This window comes from Paramormyrops kingsleyae, chromosome 4 (genome assembly GCF_048594095.1).
Source record: "Paramormyrops kingsleyae isolate MSU_618 chromosome 4, PKINGS_0.4, whole genome shotgun sequence".
Taxonomy (NCBI): domain Eukaryota; kingdom Metazoa; phylum Chordata; class Actinopteri; order Osteoglossiformes; family Mormyridae; genus Paramormyrops; species Paramormyrops kingsleyae.
In genome coordinates, this window is record NC_132800.1 from 24,209,287 (window position 1) to 24,230,531 (window position 21,245).

The 21,245-nt window shown below is 38.1% G+C and overlaps 1 protein-coding gene across 1 annotated transcript in view; it reads right to left on the reverse strand.

Moving 5' to 3' along the window:
- Positions 1 to 21,245, reverse strand: part of LOC111854336 (ASXL transcriptional regulator 3) — a 79,074-nt gene that overhangs the window by 51,750 nt on the left and 6,079 nt on the right. The window contains 5 exon segments of the mRNA XM_072710919.1: positions 2,342 to 2,457; positions 11,140 to 11,248; positions 12,072 to 12,103; positions 12,106 to 12,179; positions 18,894 to 18,976. Coding sequence (XP_072567020.1) covers positions 2,342 to 2,457; positions 11,140 to 11,248; positions 12,072 to 12,103; positions 12,106 to 12,179; positions 18,894 to 18,976 — 414 coding nt within the window.

The window sequence follows — 21,245 nt, forward strand, 5'->3', positions numbered from 1 at the left end:
ATGCTGGCTCTGGCAACTGACTGCTAGGGATCATTTTCTAAAAATAAAAAATAACAGTTATTCATAAATTATAGAGCAAGCGAGGCACAAATAGCCGTCATTGCACATCTCTGTAAATTTGCTACGTCAAATAACCCTACATATTGACAACACCATTAATCAAAATAAAACAGGTGAACATATCTGGTGGAACACACTCTGGAAGGCTGTATGTGGTTAGTAATAAAGCATTTACTTTATCAATGGTAACAGGCCTCGTCAGTGCACCTTCATCAAATGCAAGTGCAGAACGCATCATTCCCACCCCCTCCTTAAACTTAGTTAAAACTCACTTATAACCTTGCTTTCCTTAACGTTAACCACCAGCAACATGATTGTTCCTTGTACAAGTGAAAGGAAAAAATTATTCTATGAAAATGCTCAGGAAAGGTGGATCATGACCCTCTCACAGTCTCTTCATGAAACATTGCAAATGGTCGATATAATTTTAGTGAAACAACAATTTTATAATTACTGCACGAGTGTCAAAAACCATACACTGACTAGTGTTGCATTGTGCACTCTGTATAGTATGTTAACTGCTGTGTAAGTCAATGGTTACATTTTACAGTACTGGCAAGTCTTTCTTGGTTATCGATCCAACAACACCCAAGTGCTTTTCCTAAAGATGATAAGCATCTCTCTATGTCTCTATGTGTCTTTTACTCCATTCTTCAAATGAGTAGTTATCGTAATCATTGTTACAGAATGACTGAGTAAGACATTACAGATGCACTTAAACGCTACATTTATGAACAGGTTACATTTATTTGGTTTGAATTTATTTTTACAAACATTAATATAAATGGTTATAAGTATGATTAGGCTATATGTCTTTATAATTGAATCAATAAATATACGGTAGAATGAACTATCTATATAGTTCCCTATACTGACCAAAAAAAAAAGAAAAAATAATCAAAGGATTATAAAATGACGATAATTTAGAGGAGGAAAGATGAACACAAGGAACCCAATACGGTATGAGGAGAACAAGCTCACTGCACAGACACAGCGGGGGGGTGAAGATGGGCCCCCACCCCCGGAGGTGTAAGTAAGTCAGCATCACTACCTATTAAGCCACCAAACTGAAATGAAAAGCATGGAAATCCAAAGGGTTCATATAAACGGACATTTTTCTATTCAACGTATTTCATGACATTCATTGATGTATATTTGAATGAAATCAGTCGTATCTGTATACAGTGGTCTGTTCACAGAGAACAGCTTCCCCCCCCTTCTTAGCCAATCATAGATCAGCTTCCCCGCCATCTCATCCAATCAGAGATCAGCTTCCCCGCCTTCTAAGCCAATCAGAGATCTACTTCCCCGCCTTCTCAGCCAATCAGAGATCAGCTTCAATTCACTCTTTAACATTTCCAAATAAAAATTATTCTGCTATAATGATGCACAAATTATACTAATATTATCTACACAAATTGTACTAGTATTATGCGACCACATTTATTGTGATATCTCACATTGTGCTGGAAATTCCCCATTTGATGAAAAAGGCACCTGCAATAGTGGTATCATGGTGAAATTTAATTGAATAATTTAAATGATCATTCTTTCATGTAATACGCAGATGCCCATAAGAAAGCTGCTTTATATGTACAGTAAAGGTGTACAGAGAGATGGCCATAGGAGCTGGGGAAGTACTTTGTATCTGTAGCCTTGTAGTTGTCTTTATAAATGCAATTCCTATACTGACATTTTCCGAAACGTCAAACTTATGATGTTATGCTGATATTAGACAGGCATACAACTGATGAACGATAAACAGACAGGCATTTATACACACGCACACACGCACACACACACACACACACACACACACACAAGTTGGTCTAAATGGGGACCGTCCATTCATTTCTATGGGAAAAACCCTAATCCCAACCACGACACCCTAAACCTCTACCCAACCTCAACCATACAGTAAGTAACCAACCCAAATACAAGACTTTTGGCATTTTCACTTTTTTTGATTGTATTCACAGATTTTTATAAGACTTAGGTTATCCAAATGGGGACCTCAAAAGTGATCTATGCAACACACACACACACACACACACACACACACACACACACACACACTATAAAACCTGATTAAGTTATTACCCATATAACCGTTGGGGCTACGGAATATTGAAAATTGATGTATTTGTATTAATCAGCTAGTACTTGGAGGAGAGCTGGCTGTGATTTTCTCGCTTGGCAGAAACTGTTGAGAGCCGATAGCTTTGTTTCGAAAATGCATGTCGAACACGCTGGTCAGCAAAAGAAGAAGAGCAGCCCCTACCTGTCTCAAAGCTTTTTTGGTATACTGTTGCGTGGAAGACACTGACTTGCTCTGTAGTGCAGGAGTGGTGCAATGTGAGTCCGCAGATTGCCGCTCTGGTCTCTTCATGTCTCTCACTGCAATGGCACCAGCACACACAGATTTCTGGCAGAGCTTATGGAATAACAGGGCTCTCGTTAACAACACGTAAGTGCTTGAGAAGGCAATCAGTTACAGCTGGAAAATTGAATAAAGAACAAAATTAAAAGATGAGAACAAATGGACCTGCATTAGTCTTTAGATTCAGATTGGAGCCTGTGATTATTAACATCTCACAAAAGATGCTCTCTTTCATGTAATAAGGTGGCTTCATTAGTAGGTTGTGTCAAACAGGAAATTCATAGGCTTAACCTTTTTCCTGCCATTTTGTAGCACTCCTTGACAAAGAAAGAAAAATCCCTCTACAGCAATGTGCTAATTTCTAATTTCAGCATTGTTCTAATCACTAATTAAATCCTTTAGAAAACCCCAGAAAAAACAACATTGTAACACCCAGCTCAAAGGTTTTCATAACCGAGTTATGAAATTTAATTTAATTTAAAATTAAAAGTAAAATATATTATATATAGTAATTTAAATGTTTATCACATACACACACACGCGGACACACACACACACGGACACACACACACGCGGACACACACACACACACACACAGACACCAGTTTGTAATTATATCTTTGTGGGGACTCTCCATATATTTCTATGGGGAAAACTCTAAACCCAACATGACAAACTTAACCGCTACCCAGCCCTAACCTTAACCATTATTAACCGAACAAAATATTTTTACTTTTTGATTGCATTCACAGATCTTTCGGGACCTGAAAAATGGTCCCCACAACGTAAAAATAACAGGTTTTTATTATGTTGCAGGGAACATTTGGTCCCCACAATGTAATATAAACCTAATCCACACACACACACACACACATTATATATAGCTGACATTTAAATTAGCACACCAGGTCAGTATGTGGGTTAGGATCAAATTAATCCTTCAGATATCAATGTCCATATTAATACATTACATAATCACATATATACACATTATATATATATATGACTTATATAAATATGTATTTATACACAAACCACACACACACTATACTATACTATATATATATATATATATATATATATATATACATATATATATATATATATATATATATATATATATATATATATATATATTCATAGTTCATTATCTTTATACAACAAGGAAAAACCACACACTGCATTAGTAGCTCTGGTCACTGTACTGAACATCCACTGTGCTGCACTGCTCCGAATGCACGAGCTCTGAGCGGACCTTAAGGGCTCATCTGTAACACAAACACTTTTCCTAAGGATTACTTCATTTATTAATTAAGAGAAAGTACCTGAAGTAATTAATTAAATCTAGATGACTCTAACAAGGCTGATAATTCATCAGCAGAACCATAACAACACACAAAGGCTTATAAATTCAGTCTGTGTCACTAGACACCAGTAGCCACCATGTCTTTGCTGGTAATGTGTAAATATTTTTGGTGGCAAATCACTAGTGACATGGTTAAGCTCTTCCCACAGTCTAAAGTGTACTTCAGGTAAATTGCCTACTCTGAATTGCCCTTGTGCGGCTATGAGTAAATGTGCATAAGAATGCTTGACAGACGACTTACTACATGTAAGAAGCACCTTATCATCTGTGCGCACAGGAAGAGCTTATAGATGATGGCAGATATATTTAGGTAAAACCGTCATGTTTACATCAGCACACCATCTGGTAAGAATGCCTAGACAAAATTGTAGTTCATTCTGCTACAATTATGGTGACTTGAAAACATCTCAGATCACATACAAATAACCATGTATTCCTGAAAAACTAGGGATGGTAAGATTCACCACAACGGTGCACAAAATCTTGTCGAATCCCACTCCATCGCAATTGGGGTAAACCACGTCATATCGCATTAGTAGGTGTTTTATATGCATTTTTAATAAATTGGATCATTGGCAACACATCGAGATGTTTGTCGAATTGGCTTGTAACAGAGCGGCACATCCCTTTCGAAAACAGTACTTAAATGAACAGAAAACGATGCTTTTGGCTGCATTCAGTCTATTACATTCAAATATTTGTCGTCTGAAGTCAGAGAAGCAGTTTTTGATTTATTTCTGTTCAATCAAATTTTCCTTACAATTAGGAAGAATGTCAATAACTATTGATATATCTATTTGATACCTCTCCATCTCACCACTTCTGGAAGGTAACATTCTGTATTTCGAGAAACTCAGTCCAAGAGATACTTCATTGTAGTCCGACTGACATTGTTTGGGGGTTGAGTTTCAGGTTAAGCTCAGTCAGATGACTTGAGTTACCTGGTCACCAGTGAACGCCACTCACCGGCTTCAACTATGCTTCCGGAAAGTCCTGTTTCCCTTAATCTAATCCCATGCAGTTTTCTTTGTACTATAGATGACACTTTATGCATGATGACAAATACTGTAATTTTCAGCAATAAAAACAGAGATATAAAATACATCTCTATAGAGCCCACTAAAACTTGATATTACGGGAGCTACTTGTACGTGGAAATTTGTCTTGATTTATACACACATTTCTGTTTAGATTACTATGCAAATGTCCTTTACATTCCTCAAGAGTAATTCTTGCTTGTATTGAAGCAATTTCCCTATAATCATGTTCTGGGACAACTACATTTAACAACAAAACTCAAGAGACAACGCATTTATTTAGTTACAGAGCTTGCAGTCATATAATAACCACTTAAAAAATGAGAAAGAAATTAAGTATTTTAAACCATTAAAATGAACATTAAACACTGTATAAAATACCAGGAAAAAAACAAACTAAAACAGCAAAGAATAACTGATTGCTTTTCCCCATTATTACTTATTATTATTATTATTATAAACTAACCAATTAATTAATTGATTAATTAATCATATAAATAGTGATAAGAATATCAATAATAAGTAAGTATCTGTATGATTACCATTATCAGCTACCAGGCTTTTCAGTATCATTCTCTCAACCTTAACATTTCCTAGCGTTAAGCAATACTAGTATATTCTGAAAAAGGCCCCATTTGGCTCTGCTTTTCACCACCATTTGGTCACACTTCTGCCACATTTCTATTGTTCTACAACCTACTGTGCTTTGTAGTGACTTTCACATCACCCACGAGCCCACATTAATTACCACAGTAGGCCCTGCCTAATTCCTAATGTCCCAACTAGCTGGGTAATTTGTGCAACAAGAGGCACACAATGCAAGTATATACAAAGTTAATTTGTACTATTAACCGAGAGACGTGATTATCTGTGGAGGATGACATATACGTAATTATCTAATACTACATAATAGCCCATTTATAAGCTAAACACAGATAGAATGTTCAGACCTGGCGTAGCTGGATCACAAGTTCCACGTTTGTCCAAGCACACAGTCCATGAAGAGTTCCGGACCCCCGAAGGGTACGCCTAGAACTCTACCCAGATGAGGAATCGCTGCAGCATCCATTAAAATTGCTAACTTTCGCAGTTTAACAGCTTGGCACGTCAGCAAAAAGTCAATTAAGAATCTTGCTGTGATATACAGTATATTTGCGAGCTATTGCGGAGTGCTATTGATATGTGAGAAGGAGAGGGGAAGAGCAGAGAGTACTTGCTACCTGTATCTCAATATACTTCATTATGAATTACTAATCTTTTAACTCAGGTTTATGATTATCGTCACTTTATCACTTTTGTGCTTATTAAGGGATTGATGATATATATCATAATAAATACATGTTTTTCCCCATTATAAATTAGGGGTAAAACAGTTGAAATCCAGTATACAGAAGAACGTATCCATTTATTTTAGCTGCAATTGAGTCTTCCTTGATATTCTGCCCTTACACAGATGCCAGCTTGCTTCTTGCATTCTGAACCATGTTTTCCAGTAGAGAAAAGGAACAGGACACCTTGATGGATTGTACTGTATTTTGGTTCAGTGAGTAGCGCTGTGGTTTCAGCCTCCCCAGCCCCCCCAGTACCCCCCCCCATCCCCATCCCCCCCCCCATGTGTGCATCTTGTACCCTGTTCATGTGGATTTCCCCTTCATACTCAGGCTCTCGTTTTTCCTTCCACAGTCCAAAAGCATCACTCAGGTGGACCGCAACTGCACAGCATGCCTTCTGTGTGGTATATTTGAAGGTCTAGCGTTCAATCCAGGGTCGTATCCTCGTATCCTGCATTTCCTGGAACAGGCTCTACTGTCACCATGCCCCTGCATTGGAAAGGCGGTTATGAAATTGATTTTTACATTGATTGAAACATTAGTTTCTTTTCCTGGCATCAAAGTCCTTTAAAATGTAAAATTATGCTAATGTATTATGCTTTTAAATGTTCATACAGTGTTGTGAGCATTCAAGCTTCACTTACAAGTAGATGATTAACATTTGATTACACAGCCTTTAGCAACCAGAGGTATATTTACATATTTAATTTTTTTGGCAGATGCTTTTGTTACATAAACCAGTAGAAATACCGATTTTGTTCCTATAGTGCTCGTAACGTTCTTTAAAATACGATTGCCTATTTAAGCTCATACTGTGTTTTTCTGTTCAATTCCTTGTAGGAATGATATCTAAAAAAATAATATGTGATCATTTATTTTACAGATTTTATGATTAACGATAAAATGGAATCGTCCAGCATCCTTAGAAGCAGACGTGCGCCACCATTATAACCAATGTTTACGTACATGATACCTTTGCACTGCATACCATTTTTCTTTTAAAACTGCAACAGAAACGCAGGCTAGATGACTGAAAACTCATAAATCTTTGCTATCTTGCTTTGTGTGTGGCCGATTCCTACTTCGCTGACAAAGTCGATAATCACCGATTAGTCACAGTTAGGTATCGATACTGGGTTACCGATAATACCGTTATATTGCCTAGACCTATGTACGTGTAACTCTCTATGTTGTTTTTTGAGTAAGCATTGTGTTCAAACAGTTAAAGTATAACTAGCTTTTGTAATTCTGTGAGAAGCATTCTGTCCAGTATTAAACGGTTTTCTTTATTTCAGGCAGGGTGGATATATTTGTATATCTTCTACAATTCAATTCAGGATCTTTTCAATTAAGATATAATCACTGGAGGCCAGATTCCAGCAACATCTTTCTAAATCAACAGCAATTTTGGATGTTAATGTAGATTTCTACAATAACTTGTTATTAAATCGTTGCATGATCAATGTCATTGTGGAATATCTTCACAGCTTACAGTACATACATTAATGATTAAACAAAACATTTAAGTTTAAATTTTATTAGCCGGAAAAATATTAGTATTAAACCCAAAAGTGAACACAATATTAAAAAGTGCTGATTAAAGCATGAAATAATAAAAAATAATAAAAAATTTAAAGGAAAGGGACAAAGACTTGGAACCGGACTACATTTCGTTTTATTTTTATGACGCGACAAAGTTCAAAAAACGTTTTATGTGCGTGTCTTTAAAAGATCAGCAAATAGCTTAGTTGAAATAGCCGGAAAAGTGCTGGCTTCCACATCTAAAAGGAGGATGGGATTATATGCTGTCACATCCATAAACACGAAATCTAAAATCTGTTTCATGGAGAGCAGGACGGCGGCTGCTCTATCCTAGCAGCACGAGAAGAATACTCGGTGAAAAATTCAATTTTGGCAGCTCTGAACAAATTCTGAATCAATAAACCACTTTGTTGCGGGGCTCAACGAAAAGGAAGCCAACTGAGTAAATGGATTATTGGAAGAAATAGTTGATCAGGGAGAGTATAGTTGCTCCTGGTGGCTACTGAGAGCCCAGGCGCCATCTGCTGTGAGAATGTTGCCTACGGCTGCTGAGGCCTTTCAGGGTACGACAGACTGCAATACGAAGCACTATTCACAAGTACACCAGACTTGGCACAATCGCTCATGTTCACAGCTAAGTCGACAGCTAATATAAGTTTAATTAAACAACTTAATAGAACAATGACTAGCATTTTTAGATAAAATTATACCCACACCAGCAGATGGGCTAAATAACAGCTCATTTGTAAAATGTCTTTATGTTCCTGCATTTTCATCTGCGAATTGAACATTTGTCGAGATGCCCTACAAACGTCACCTACATATTTCTTTCAATCATTTTTCTGAGAATTTTACTTCTAATTTCACCATTTTGGCAAACGGACAAGCATACTGTACAACGACGTCATAAAAGAAATAATGAATTACGTCTTACCGCTTCTTATTTAGTGTTTGTGAACAAGTTGTAAAAAGTTATGTCACCAGGTGGCTTATTGCAGGATGACTAATGGAAAATGTCTTTGTGGCTTTAGATGTACAAGCAGATGGAGGACAGGGTCTGTCCATTAACATACGAACCAGTCCAGTACAGGCAGGTACTGCACTCTCTCTAGAGAAAGCGTGCAGGAACGGAGGAATAAAGTTACCATATAGCAGCCAATGCAGCAGATAATTTCTGTGCAAAATAAGGGCCGATGTTCTGCAAGGCAAATTCAGGTAAACAGCATTTGACCTTAAAATACTCTAGTCTTAGTAATACAGCCACATGAAAGGCAGAGAAAATATCAGGAAACAAGATTAATCATGTTGCTAAAATTGTAGCATATGAAAGAAAGTTCTAGATTTACGGGGTACTTAAAGATTGATGGGACCTGTTTGAGGCAGATGGGTCATATCTGAATCAGAGATGCACCGGGAAGCCATAGAGTAGCTGAGGAATATTTAAACTGGAGTCTGTAGGGACAGAAGCCCACAGCAGCACAAACCAGCAGAGTGCAGAGATGAACAAGGTGATCTGCAATGTGTCATTTGCGTATCTAAATGCTATAAATGCTAGGAGCAGCTGACACAGAAGCTCTTCATAAGACTTCAAAACTATATTTTCTCTTCAGTATTACAACAATTACTGGCAAATAATAGTCAAAGTTGCTATGTTATAAGATAGAACAGGTAGGAGATCATCCGAGTATCTGATTTAGTATCACAATGGTGGGGAGAGAGCCAAACCGCACACACATACGGAGCCAGGGATAGGAATCGAACCCGGAACCCTGTAGTCTGCTACCCACAGAGTTGCCGTGCCGCCCCACGAGGAGATAAAAAACCAATAATATCTCAGTGATATGACTACATTTTCACAGCTTAGATTCCATAATATCTGCTCCTTAAACACCAGACTTGCAGATATTCCTGGGAGAGGGACTGACTAACATTACACTAATCTAAGTGTATCCAGTAATCTAGCCAACTAACATTAACCTTATAATTGACCTCACTTGTATTGCATGTCAAATGATGCTAGAATTATGTAAAATTAAGTTAAGTGGCTGAGCACTAGTTAAAGGTAGCAAGCAATAATTCAGAGAACTGACTGGAAAACTCATGAGGAATAACACAGCAATGTGCAAAAAAGTACTTGACTACTCTCCTGTTATTTTTCTTTGTTTTAAAAAACCACGTAGAAATTATAACCCAGCCAGACTCAATGCGGTTATACACAAGGAATGAACAAATGCTTAGTTTCAAAGCAAACATTCATGGTGTCGTTTCTAACTTGGATTGAAAAGCAGTTAAAAATAAAAAAAAAATGAAACAACAATAACAAAACACATAATATTCCAAATTTTTTTAAAAATACCCTTTGAATGAATTAAGGATAAAATTGATGCATTCAAATATTTTTTAATCGTTTCTGCACAGATTTACAATTTAATTAATCTTCACATCCAGTATCTGAACTCATTTAGAAAGTAAAATAAATCATGTGGATAAAATTTTTGTTATCCCAATCTCTCCACATGTGATTCCACATGTGATTTTGTCCAACATCCATTCACCCCGCATGACAAATGAAATACATTAAAATGATCAAACGAAACAAAATGCAATTACATGGCAGACATAACATTGCACACACTCATGTGAATTGATATTTCTTAAAACGTGCAGTACACATTTGCCAGATCACTCCACCATGGTACTTTAAATTAGACTACAGCTCCAAATTATGATAGACAACACAGGTGTGCTGCAAATCTCCAGCTGCTCGGCACGCGTAACTCACATGCGATATCTCACTAAACGCAGTCACTGCAAATATATACTGTATTTGCACGCACGCACACACACAGGTAACTATATGCACCGGGAACAGAACTGACCTTGCCCTCTGACCTTTTTCGAGCCTTCCAATTCAGTTATTCAAACAATGCCTGCAAAATGCCACCTAAGTCACTTCTCAAGCACAGCTACATTCTCCCGATGTCTTTTATGTTACAGCCCCATAAACACGGCCAACGTAATGCAGACACAGAAATCACTCTTTCTGAACAAAGCTGACAACTTCCTCCCCACAGAACAGAGACAGCGCCTGTCAGAGGCCGCATGATGAATGATGATAGTCTCCATATGCCCATATTTACAGTATCCGTCTGCGCTGAGGGCACAGAAACACTCAAGGCTTTATGCAGGCTTGTGTGTACTTAAAACAACAATTCTTTCAAGACATGCCAGCTACAGATTATAGCCCTGCTTTATTCATTCAACCACCTTAGGGAATCTGACAGAGGAATAATTGTAGAATTGGGCTGTGTCATTAGTTAAAACAAGATTTTTTTCCTCCCCCAGTATAAAGCAAATTCATTCCATTACCCTTAAAAAAGCAGAAAAGCGATACAGAAAGGAAAATAAGGCATCTTAGCTTACCTCCATTTTCTTCAGCGTTGCTGTTATTGGTCTCCGTCATTTCAATACGCTCTAAATCATATTCACACACAGATTCAGACGCCCCATCAACAAGGCTGGCTGATTCTTTCTACACAGAACACAATAAGAGAGGGAGAAAACGGCAGAGCAAATCCCTGGGCACATGCTTGTTTGAAATGCACAAGTGCAAGCACACTTCACATATTGATTCACTGTTAAGAATGGTATCACATCTGCCCCGCTTTTATGACTAATAACATGAGGTTCAAATGCTGTTCATTCTTCCTAGAACGGCTGCATGCTTCCTCTCTCTCTCCCGGCAGCAGACGAGTCTTGCAGCTTAAATTCCATCTTGGCAGTTTGGCGCTTGCACCACTGCTACAGAAACACAAACCTTTAATATTGCCTTTGTCTACTTCCTGAATCTGGACTATTATAGCAGCAGGAAAAAACACACACACACACACACACACACACAAAGCACAGCAACAATTTATGCAGTGTGTTGCTTTTTTTTCAGACTAGTTTTAAATTTTTACATTTTATAAATATGTATGGGAAGAAAAAAATCAATCTTAAAGAAATCAGACTTACAATTGAACCAATTTACTTCACAAGATAACGAGCTTAGTTTAAGTAATTATTTCCATTTTTTTTTCAGAGAAATATAAAATTGGATAGTCATTAAAGAATTTACTGCGACGATAATGCAACAATAATTATCCTGGTAAGTGATACTGTACGTCTCACAAATGTAACCAGGCACACTACAGCAGTGTGTACTAGAGTAGGCAGTTCCGAGAGAGTGGGACTTAATGCTTCATATAAACTGCGTTCAATTCAACATATATATGGGCTTGGCAACAAAGTGATACTAGAAAACACATCAGCTGGAGAAACACATGGCTGGAGAGGCATCACATCACACTTACTTTCAGAGCGTATAGTCCACATTTCCCAGGGTTTTAAAGAAAGTAACGTCCCCAATGTGGGAGTCAATACGAAGCACGGCGTTGAGGCGAGCCAATGGTGACGTACCACTAACATTAGAGAAAATTCATCCATTCAGTGCTTTCAGAAATAACAATAATAACATTTTTTAAATAATAGTCAGAGTTCATTAATTCAGTAAAATGGTCAGCTGATTACTGTATTTTACCCCTTAAAACTTGCTCACAAGTCTTGCTGCACTTATTTCACACAGCACTTTTTGCTATTTTCATAATTACATATATTTTGCTTCCAAATTTGGGCCATGGTTTTCCGAACATAGTTTGCAACATGCTTAAATGACAGCTCAACTGGAAGAGGGCTGAAAGTTCTTTAACAAACACTCCATCCATCCTGTAACACGTTATTCAATACAGGGTCACTGGGGGTTGTAGTTGGGAGACTATTGTAGACAACGCAAGGGAGAAGCACGGGAATGCCACGTCCGTCACAGAGTCATAAGGACTCTCCATTTATTTCTACGGCTATAACTCATAATCCTAAATATGATGACCTTAACCCCTAACCCAACCATAAACTTTAACTATAAGTAACCAAATATATGACTTTTGGCATTTTTAGTTTTTTGATTGCAATCACAGATTTTTTATAAAATTGAGTTTCCCCTAGTACGGACCAAAAAATTGGTCCCCACATTGTCAAAACAACAGGTTTTTATCACAGTGTGGAGACATTTGGTCCCCACAATGTAACATATACATAAAACACACACCCACCCACACATACCTACAGACCCTCATTGCCACCCACTATATTTGCAATATTCCTTTTTAATGTTAAAACGTGAGTGCGAAATCCTCCGTACCCAACAACTGAACAGAACTGATCGGACTTGACGAATCATCAATCTAACTTCTACGGAGAAACATAACTCAGGTAAGCGATACAGGTGTAGGCTGATGTTTCCGCATGAGTACTATCTGTCTCCTGGTGTTGCGTTACGCCGCAGAGAAACATCAGCACTGGTTTATTTCATTACAACTCAGTATAATAGGGTATTTCTCTTAGAGCCATGTCTGTCTGAGTGGGGCTTTGCATGGACTTGCCTTCTAAGGCCTGGCTTTGCAGGCTCATGACATCTCAACCTCTATCTTCCAGACAGCATGCTAATTAATTTAATCTGTGATAGAAGGTACAGAATCACTAAAAGGCCGTTAGCTAGTTTAGGTTATAAACTGCTGCTCTGTGTTCACGCTTGTCTTTTCATTAGTGCATTGGCATTAGTATTTGCACAAAATACTGAAAAACACTTCTTGTAGGACTGTGACAAGTTGCATCCCAACTAAATAAAGCTTGAAGTTTGGTACGGGTTGTTTTGTTTACTGCGATTATGTTTTAGATGATCACTAAAATATGACCAATCCTTCCTGCTGAATGCAGCAGGGGAGAGGACAACCAAATGACGTATAGAGCCCCCCCCCACCCCTCCCAAAAAAAAAAGAAGAAAAACAATCGAGGTTTGTTTAAAGAAAGCAAAACTGAAAACAAACCCTTATAATGCAAAACACACAGCCAAAACTGAAAGCGATCAAACCAGCACCACTGCCTGGAAATGTGCATCAACCTTGTAAAATAAATAAATAAATAAATAAATAAATAAACAAACAAATCAATAAATAAATGAACTCTAAACATTTATGAGGAAAACAGTCCAGTACTCAAAGTTTCATTACATGAGTCATTTGCAGGCACAAAACTGGCCATTGACTGCCATGAAAACGCAAGAGAGCCCCCAAATCCTGCCTCAGGCAGACAGCCCCCACCGTATTCAAAATGATTATAACAAGAACAAGTTAAATATTAATTATGCAAACTCTGTATATCAGTGTTTCCCAATCCAGTCCTTGGGGACCTGCAGACAGTCCACGTTTTTGCTTCCTCCGAGTTCCCTGTAGGGGGCGCAGTGGGGGAGCTGGGAGGGAGCAAAAATGTGGGCTGTCTGGCTGGGAGCTGGGAGGGAACAAAAACGCGGACTGGCTGTGCGTCCCTCAGGACCGGGCTCGGAAACACTGCCGTATTTGTAATTGAAACACAAAACACACAGAAATTATAAATTATTGAGACACAACTGTCTGTCTGGGGAAGGTGGACACAGCTGCCAGTGGAAGCCTGGTGCTTTGACCTAGTTGCAATGGCTGTTGTGAGCAGAAAAGAGAGGATCAGAATAAAGCAGTGACAGAAGGTGAGGATATGGAGACCAGCCCTGTGGCACGGAGGAGACTTGTTTACGGCAGAGATATGGGCGGGTCAACCACAGGTAAAGAGATTCTTGGAAATAGGCTACATAGTATGTCGCACAAATCAGGGAGCAAATCTGATAGCATGAATATCCACAGGGAGTATGGTGCTGAATACAGCCCTCAGTGTAAACCTCGAGGAAGTTTGCAACATTTAATATGGTAAAGTATACAAATATATAATAAAAACTGTCTACCGACATGTTTGATTTCCCTGAAGACATTGAGATGAGTTTCCTTAGTAAATCGTGAGAAGAAACATTTTATGGAATCTGATGGTATAATTCGGCACAGAGGGACACTGCTATCGAAAAGACTAACACTTTACAAAGACTTGCAATGGCCTGGATCAAAAATGGCTAGTAACATAAAAGTATGTGCTTTCTGGTGGCAGACTAACCATGAGAGAATACACGCCTGGCAAACAGAAACCCTTCCCTAGTCACTTTCAATCCTGAAAATGCCTCTAGTTGAAAAGAATTGCAATTCTGGACAGCTTGAAAAATCAATGTTACAAGTTCTGGCACAGAAACAGAAACAGTACAGTACAACAGCAAGTGACTGAGCATCCTAAACCAGAGCCTATAACCTACCTTTCCCCTTCTCCGGACTACACACTGAAACTAAAATATATTTTTTCATTAACTGCACATTCCTGTTCATTCAATCCTGTGCCCATTTGCACAATCCTTCTCTACCAAATCAAGTATTGACCTATACTTCTTTCGTCTAACATGTCATACATATTTATATTCTATGCATTATTATTTTTCTTTTGCAGAAAGACCGATGAGAACAATATTTCATTTCAATGTAGGACCCACGCATCATATACTGTAGCTCAAGATAACAAGATAATCAGAGATACTCTGACAGTTTAAAGTCCACAGAATTTTGTGACAGATGTGTGTGTTAATGAGTCTAACATAAAAAAATACCGAACAGTGGTTATGTGACTGGACACACACCAAAGAGGAAGCTCCTCTGCTCCCTTGACAAACTTCAGACAGGAAGCAACGCTCGCTTATAGATGGGAAGAAATAAACAGCACGCTACCTTAGAAAGGCGGAATGCATCATGAAGGTATCCAGTCACCTTGGGCAAACATGTCTCTCCCTCCTCCTTTCTGCCAAATGGTTATAGGACCTCAGAACACTCAGACCGCAAGATTCCGGGAGAATTTTAGCTGCAAGCAATTAGGCTGCAAAACAGCTCTGACACTATTCTCTCTAGGCTCTACCTCCAATGCACACATTCATGGCAAGTGTTTGTTTGTTTAAGGTGGTGTTATTTTTCTTATTTGTTATTTATTGTTATTTATCATTGGCTGCAGTACTTATTGTCTTCTGTTTATTGTCTTGTATGTATTTGGCACTATACTCTGCTGGAAGTTACGTGGATTTTATTGTACTGACTACATGTGACTGAGTACAGATGAATTAAAAAAAAAAAACTGGATAGATGACATGACAGTGTAATTTTTCTTTCAAATCCTACAGAAAAAAATAAGGCATCTGTCTCCTAGCTGAAGGTTAAAAGATGGAAAAACAAATTTTTATTTTTTTTTTTAAGTGAGGACATAACTCAATTGAAATGCTGTAACATGACCAGAAGCGAGCAGTTCACCCAAGATAGTCCGAATCACTTGCAGGTATTCTGTAAAGAGGAAAGCAACAAAATTCATTTCTGCAAGGTGTGCGCAGAATTGATGAGGACTTTGCGGCTGAAGTAGATGTCACCAGTCTCTGAATATACTAAAGACAGGGATCGGTGGATCAATTTGTTCGGGGAAAAAAACAAGTATTATGTATTGTTAGGCTTTATGTATTGTTTGTTTGATCAAATTCTCATTATTGATTAAATGCCATGCTATTGCAGGGCACAGATAATCACACATAATAAGCAACGCTGGTCGCCAGTTCCCCATACCAGTTGTTTTTGGACTGCAGGAGGAAACTGGATTAAACACAAGGACATGGATGCTTTAGACATACTCAGGGTTAGGGGCAAGCCCACGGGCTTGCAGGTGTGAAGCTAGGGTGCAAACTAGTGTCACACCTATAAACAGCGTGTTACAGTATGGTTCTGCCTGAAAAGGGCATTTTGTGTTACAGCCAAGTACACACATAAAAGGTAATGTAACATTGTAACGAAGTAATGAAAGATGAACAAAAAAAAACCCCGCGTTATGAGAAAATTTATGAGGCCTACTAGTATAATTTAATCAATAGGACCTGTAACAGTAATGGTAACAGCAATAATACATGTGCTAATATTAAAGATTTTAAAAAGTAGATACACACAGAGTATTTTTATGTCAGTGTAGAATTGTATTATGTCTGTCAAGGTGCATTACGTAGCTAAGCCATTTGAAAAACCTCTTCAGTAGCCATGGATTTGTTGAATCAAATGCTAGCATTCTTTTCCATCCGATACCAAGTAATATGAACGTTGGTAGCGCTGATACTGGTCCTGATACCAGTACACAATGCAGCCCAATCCTGACCACAGTTTTGGGCGCCCCCTCAATTCACTCCTCCCCCCATAATAATATAAACATTTAATCCACCAGATCTGAACAAATAAACAAAACGAAAAAACATACAAATAAATAGTTATTTTAGCGTGAGAATTGATTCTCAAAATGAAAATGATCACATCAAAAGAATCAATATTTTAGTATGGATCCACACATCCCTACTACAGATATATGACCATGTTATGTAGTGAATAACACATGATTTAGTTCATAATGATTGTGCTGTATTTTGTTACATCATGCTTTTTCTGAACAAATACACACTAAAATAGGCTGAAATATTTTCTTTGACAGCCTAATACTCTTGCACAATGGAGTATTTTTGATAGTAAAAACATACTGAAGTACTCAAGGTTTCTAGCAAAAAAAAATGAGGTTGCTGACTTTAGAAGTTATTCTTGTAAATGAAGTCATCAAGTCCAAGGCTTCACCTTTTCTATGTAATGTTTATATTTCAAAACCTGTTTTTACCATCTGGCAGACTGATCACTGGCCTTGATTCTTTTAAATAAAAGAATGTGTCAGTTTTTTAACATATGAAAATAAACTTTTAACTGATGCATTTACTCTGCTACGATATACAATGCTTACAGTATATTTTGGTTTTATGTCCAAATAAAATGAGTGTTAAACATTTAATCAAAACTTCTCAGGTAGGGTGCAGTGGTGTGTGTGTGTCTATGTGTGTGTGTGTGTCTGTGTATGTGTGTGTGTGTGTGTGTCTGTGTATGTGTCTGTGTGTGTCTGTGTATGTGTGTGTGTCTGTGTATGTGTGTGCATGTATGTGTGTGTGTGTCTGTGTGTGTCTGTGTGTGTGTGTGTGTGTGTCTGTGTATGTGTGTGCATGTATGTGTGTGTGTGTCTGTGTGTGTGTGTATGTGTATGTGTGTGTGTGTGTGTATCTGTGTGTGTGTGTGTCTGTGTATGTGTGTATGTGTCTGTGTGTATGTGTGTCTGTGTGTGTGTATGTGTGTGTGTGTGTGTCTATGTGTGTGTGTGTGTGTGCTGTTTAAACACTCTCCCTGTACCACATAGGTTTCCTCCAGCTATCCAAAGACACAGTTAGGTGCGTTGGTCACTCTCAGTTCCCCAAAGAGTCTGACTGAGGACGTACCCTGAGATGGACCTGCATCCTCGCCAGGCTGTACCGCACCCTGCACTAAATGGCTACCCCCCCTCCCCCCCCCCCAGCCCTGTATAAGTCATTACAAGGAGGGGGGAATGATGGATGGTTTTATAAAAGTTACTCTGCATCTTTAAACTGTATCCTTAGATTACATATGCGTGAACATTTGTCTTGAATTGCAATCAGTGGAGAAAAAAAAAAGAATTTCACTATTAATTGTTAAGATACTATTATGGCAGCAAACGCTTTCGGAATTAAATTTCTCGATCGTTAAATTAATCATGAATTCAATGATGCGATACTCCTTTCCTGATGGTGGGGGGGGGGGGGGGGGGGGGGGGGGCTTTTTAGTGCAAGTTAACTTAACTGAACACAAGGCTTCAGAAGAACAGTGGGCAGGGTTATGGAAAATGGATCATTTCAGCTGTCAGAACCACTGCTCAGCACTTTTACCGTAAGGCTGAATTTATTTATAATGGGTCGGCATTTTGGTTTTGTTAGACTGTACTTTTATATCCAAAGGTCTCATTGAATCAATGACAAAATTATTCCTCACAAAGCATGCCACTGGATGCAGAGCTTTCCTGGAATCTCGTCTGAGACAGAATGATGGCGTCTCTAATATTGAGTTTAGGCTGATAGGCTCATATGCACACAGATCATAGCTTGAGAACTAACTGCAGGAGACCTTATAATGATTATTGCGACTCCGAGTGTGCGGAACATGCCTGCGTATTATCTGATCAATAATATCTGCTTAGCCATCTTCGAATAAAACTCTTAATCTTCTGAGAGAGAGGAAAAAACAGCAGCGGTCTTAACAGAATAAAAGCACATTTACCTTGTTTCTTTAAGTCCTTCTTTCTGAATAACTTCTAATATCTGCTTTGCAGTCATCGGCGTGTTTGAGTGCTTCTCTAAAGCCTATGAAAAAAATATTAAGGAATCATTTATATTTCTGAACAATTAAACTAACCTAATTACCACCAGAACCACCAAATATACTGCAGCAGAAGCAAAATGCTCTTCAGCACAATAAGAAGCCTGAAATACTACAGATTCGTTCTTTGCCATTTTCGAAACGGTGTCATGTTTATCTAACACACTTTATTGTTCCAGTGACACGACTACTGTTCTTATGTTTTATGAACAACTAGTCATTTTGCGTAATTACCGATAGTTAAAATAATTGCTTCATAATCTAACATTGCATATTGAATTTTTCCTCCATTTTAATCACACTTTTTATGTGTACTGTAAAATAATTACCACTGATGAAAAATAAAGAGATTACCCTCTGTATTAGCGATACATAATCTGGCGACATCGCTCCTGTCTCTGACAAAATGAAGCTTGTTTTCAGCAGTTATATTTGTAACATGTTGGGTTCTTCTGAAGGGTAAACAGATCTATGGGACACGATAATTGGAGGGTAGAACTTTGACTGAATCGTCAAAACCAGTATCGTGATCAATCATAAAATCAATGTTTTTTAGTGACAGACGTTAAACTAAATACTTTAGCGACGATATTTAACCAGTTAGCTAACTTGGGGAAGAAGAAGTAGAAGGAGAAAAGAAGAACAAATTTTACATTCCATTTTTATATTCCAGCGGTAAACAACACAAGGTCCATAGATGGGTTGGCTCTGCTGTCGACAAAACAGATGTCGACTGATCTTTTTAAAGTGGTTAATTAATATTCTAAAAAATATATCATGATCTCTACCATAGGCTGGAATTATAATCGAAGACGTGATATGATATTTTGGCCAATATCACCCACCCTTACCCCACACGCTCCTGCACAGGACCGAAAATCCACTAGAGACGCGCCCTGCCTACATTCCACAACATAATTTGTTAAGTGTCCCCCTGCTTCTTTTATCCACTTTGGCAAACTTTTCCCACTCCGCTCAACGGGAAATGCATTCGTTTGAGGTTCACAATATGTCAGCAAAACAGATTTATCTGTTTCCGCTTTACTGCAAAGTTGTGGGAAACTTGAGTGTGAAGTCTGAGTGTGAAATTTAGTGATTACATTTCATATAAATTACTGCCCGATCTTGCATTTCCTGGCATTTAAAATAATGTAGAGTGTAGTGCAGTGTAGCCTTTGACAAACAGGATACAGACTGTTCTTATGCAAATTGCCTTGTGTGCTGTCTACTTAAGAGGTGAAGATCTAATATGAGGTCATGTTGACTATCAGACACCACTACGGTGCTTCCACAATAACTCACCTAGAGATGGATTATGGTTACTGCAGAGAGCCAAGTTTATAAGACCATTTCCCCTGGAGACAGACTCCTCTGTTTAACAACCATTGATTATGCACATCACGTCTAAGATACATCTTGTACTTTCTGTTACAGCATCCTACTTTAAGGTCGATAGATTAAAATATGCTTGTGCCATATGTTACACGCCCACGTTTAAGTCCTTGGGGTATTTGTTCTACTGGTTTAAGTATAAGAGCTAAACAGAGAGACACAGACACTTCATTTCGCGTAGGTTGTGTAAGTCCATTCTTTTATGTAACATGAGTCAACTTCCTGTTAAGAGGTCGGATGACTGACCTGATAAATAGTAAATATAAGATTACTAAAGATTACTAAGATTACTAAGATTACTAAAGATTACTAAGATTACTAGAACAGCTTTTCTGACTAATCACCATCCATAAGCTGTTTGAGTCATCTCCGCCTGGTCATTTCTTTAATCAAACCTCTAGTCTTACTGGTCGCGGAGACAGTGGTATTCTAGTTTAGTTTAGTCCAGTCTCCGTCTGTCTATCTGTCTGTCTGTCTCTCTCAGTTCATTCTGCTTGTAACAGGCCTCCCCGATTTTATCGTAGCCATTGGAATAAATGTTCAAAGTGTCTCTGTGCTTCTGTAAACCCATAAAGCCGCACTATTATTCTTGCAATAATGAGTTTCATTCATCTTGTGAAATAAAGAGACATTTTGGGCATACGTTTACATCTGTAACTGTCACACTGTTAGGGGAAATGATTTCGGACGGCTTCTATCTGAACTGCCAACGACGTAATTTTAATAATATCTCATCATCAAAATTAACTAACACATCAACTCAAAATAAGAAAATAAAGAATCAGCATAGAGAATTTGCCACCTCTCTAAGCACTCCAGTGAATATTCTGGTCGCTGAAAATGAAAACTGTCAAAAAACAA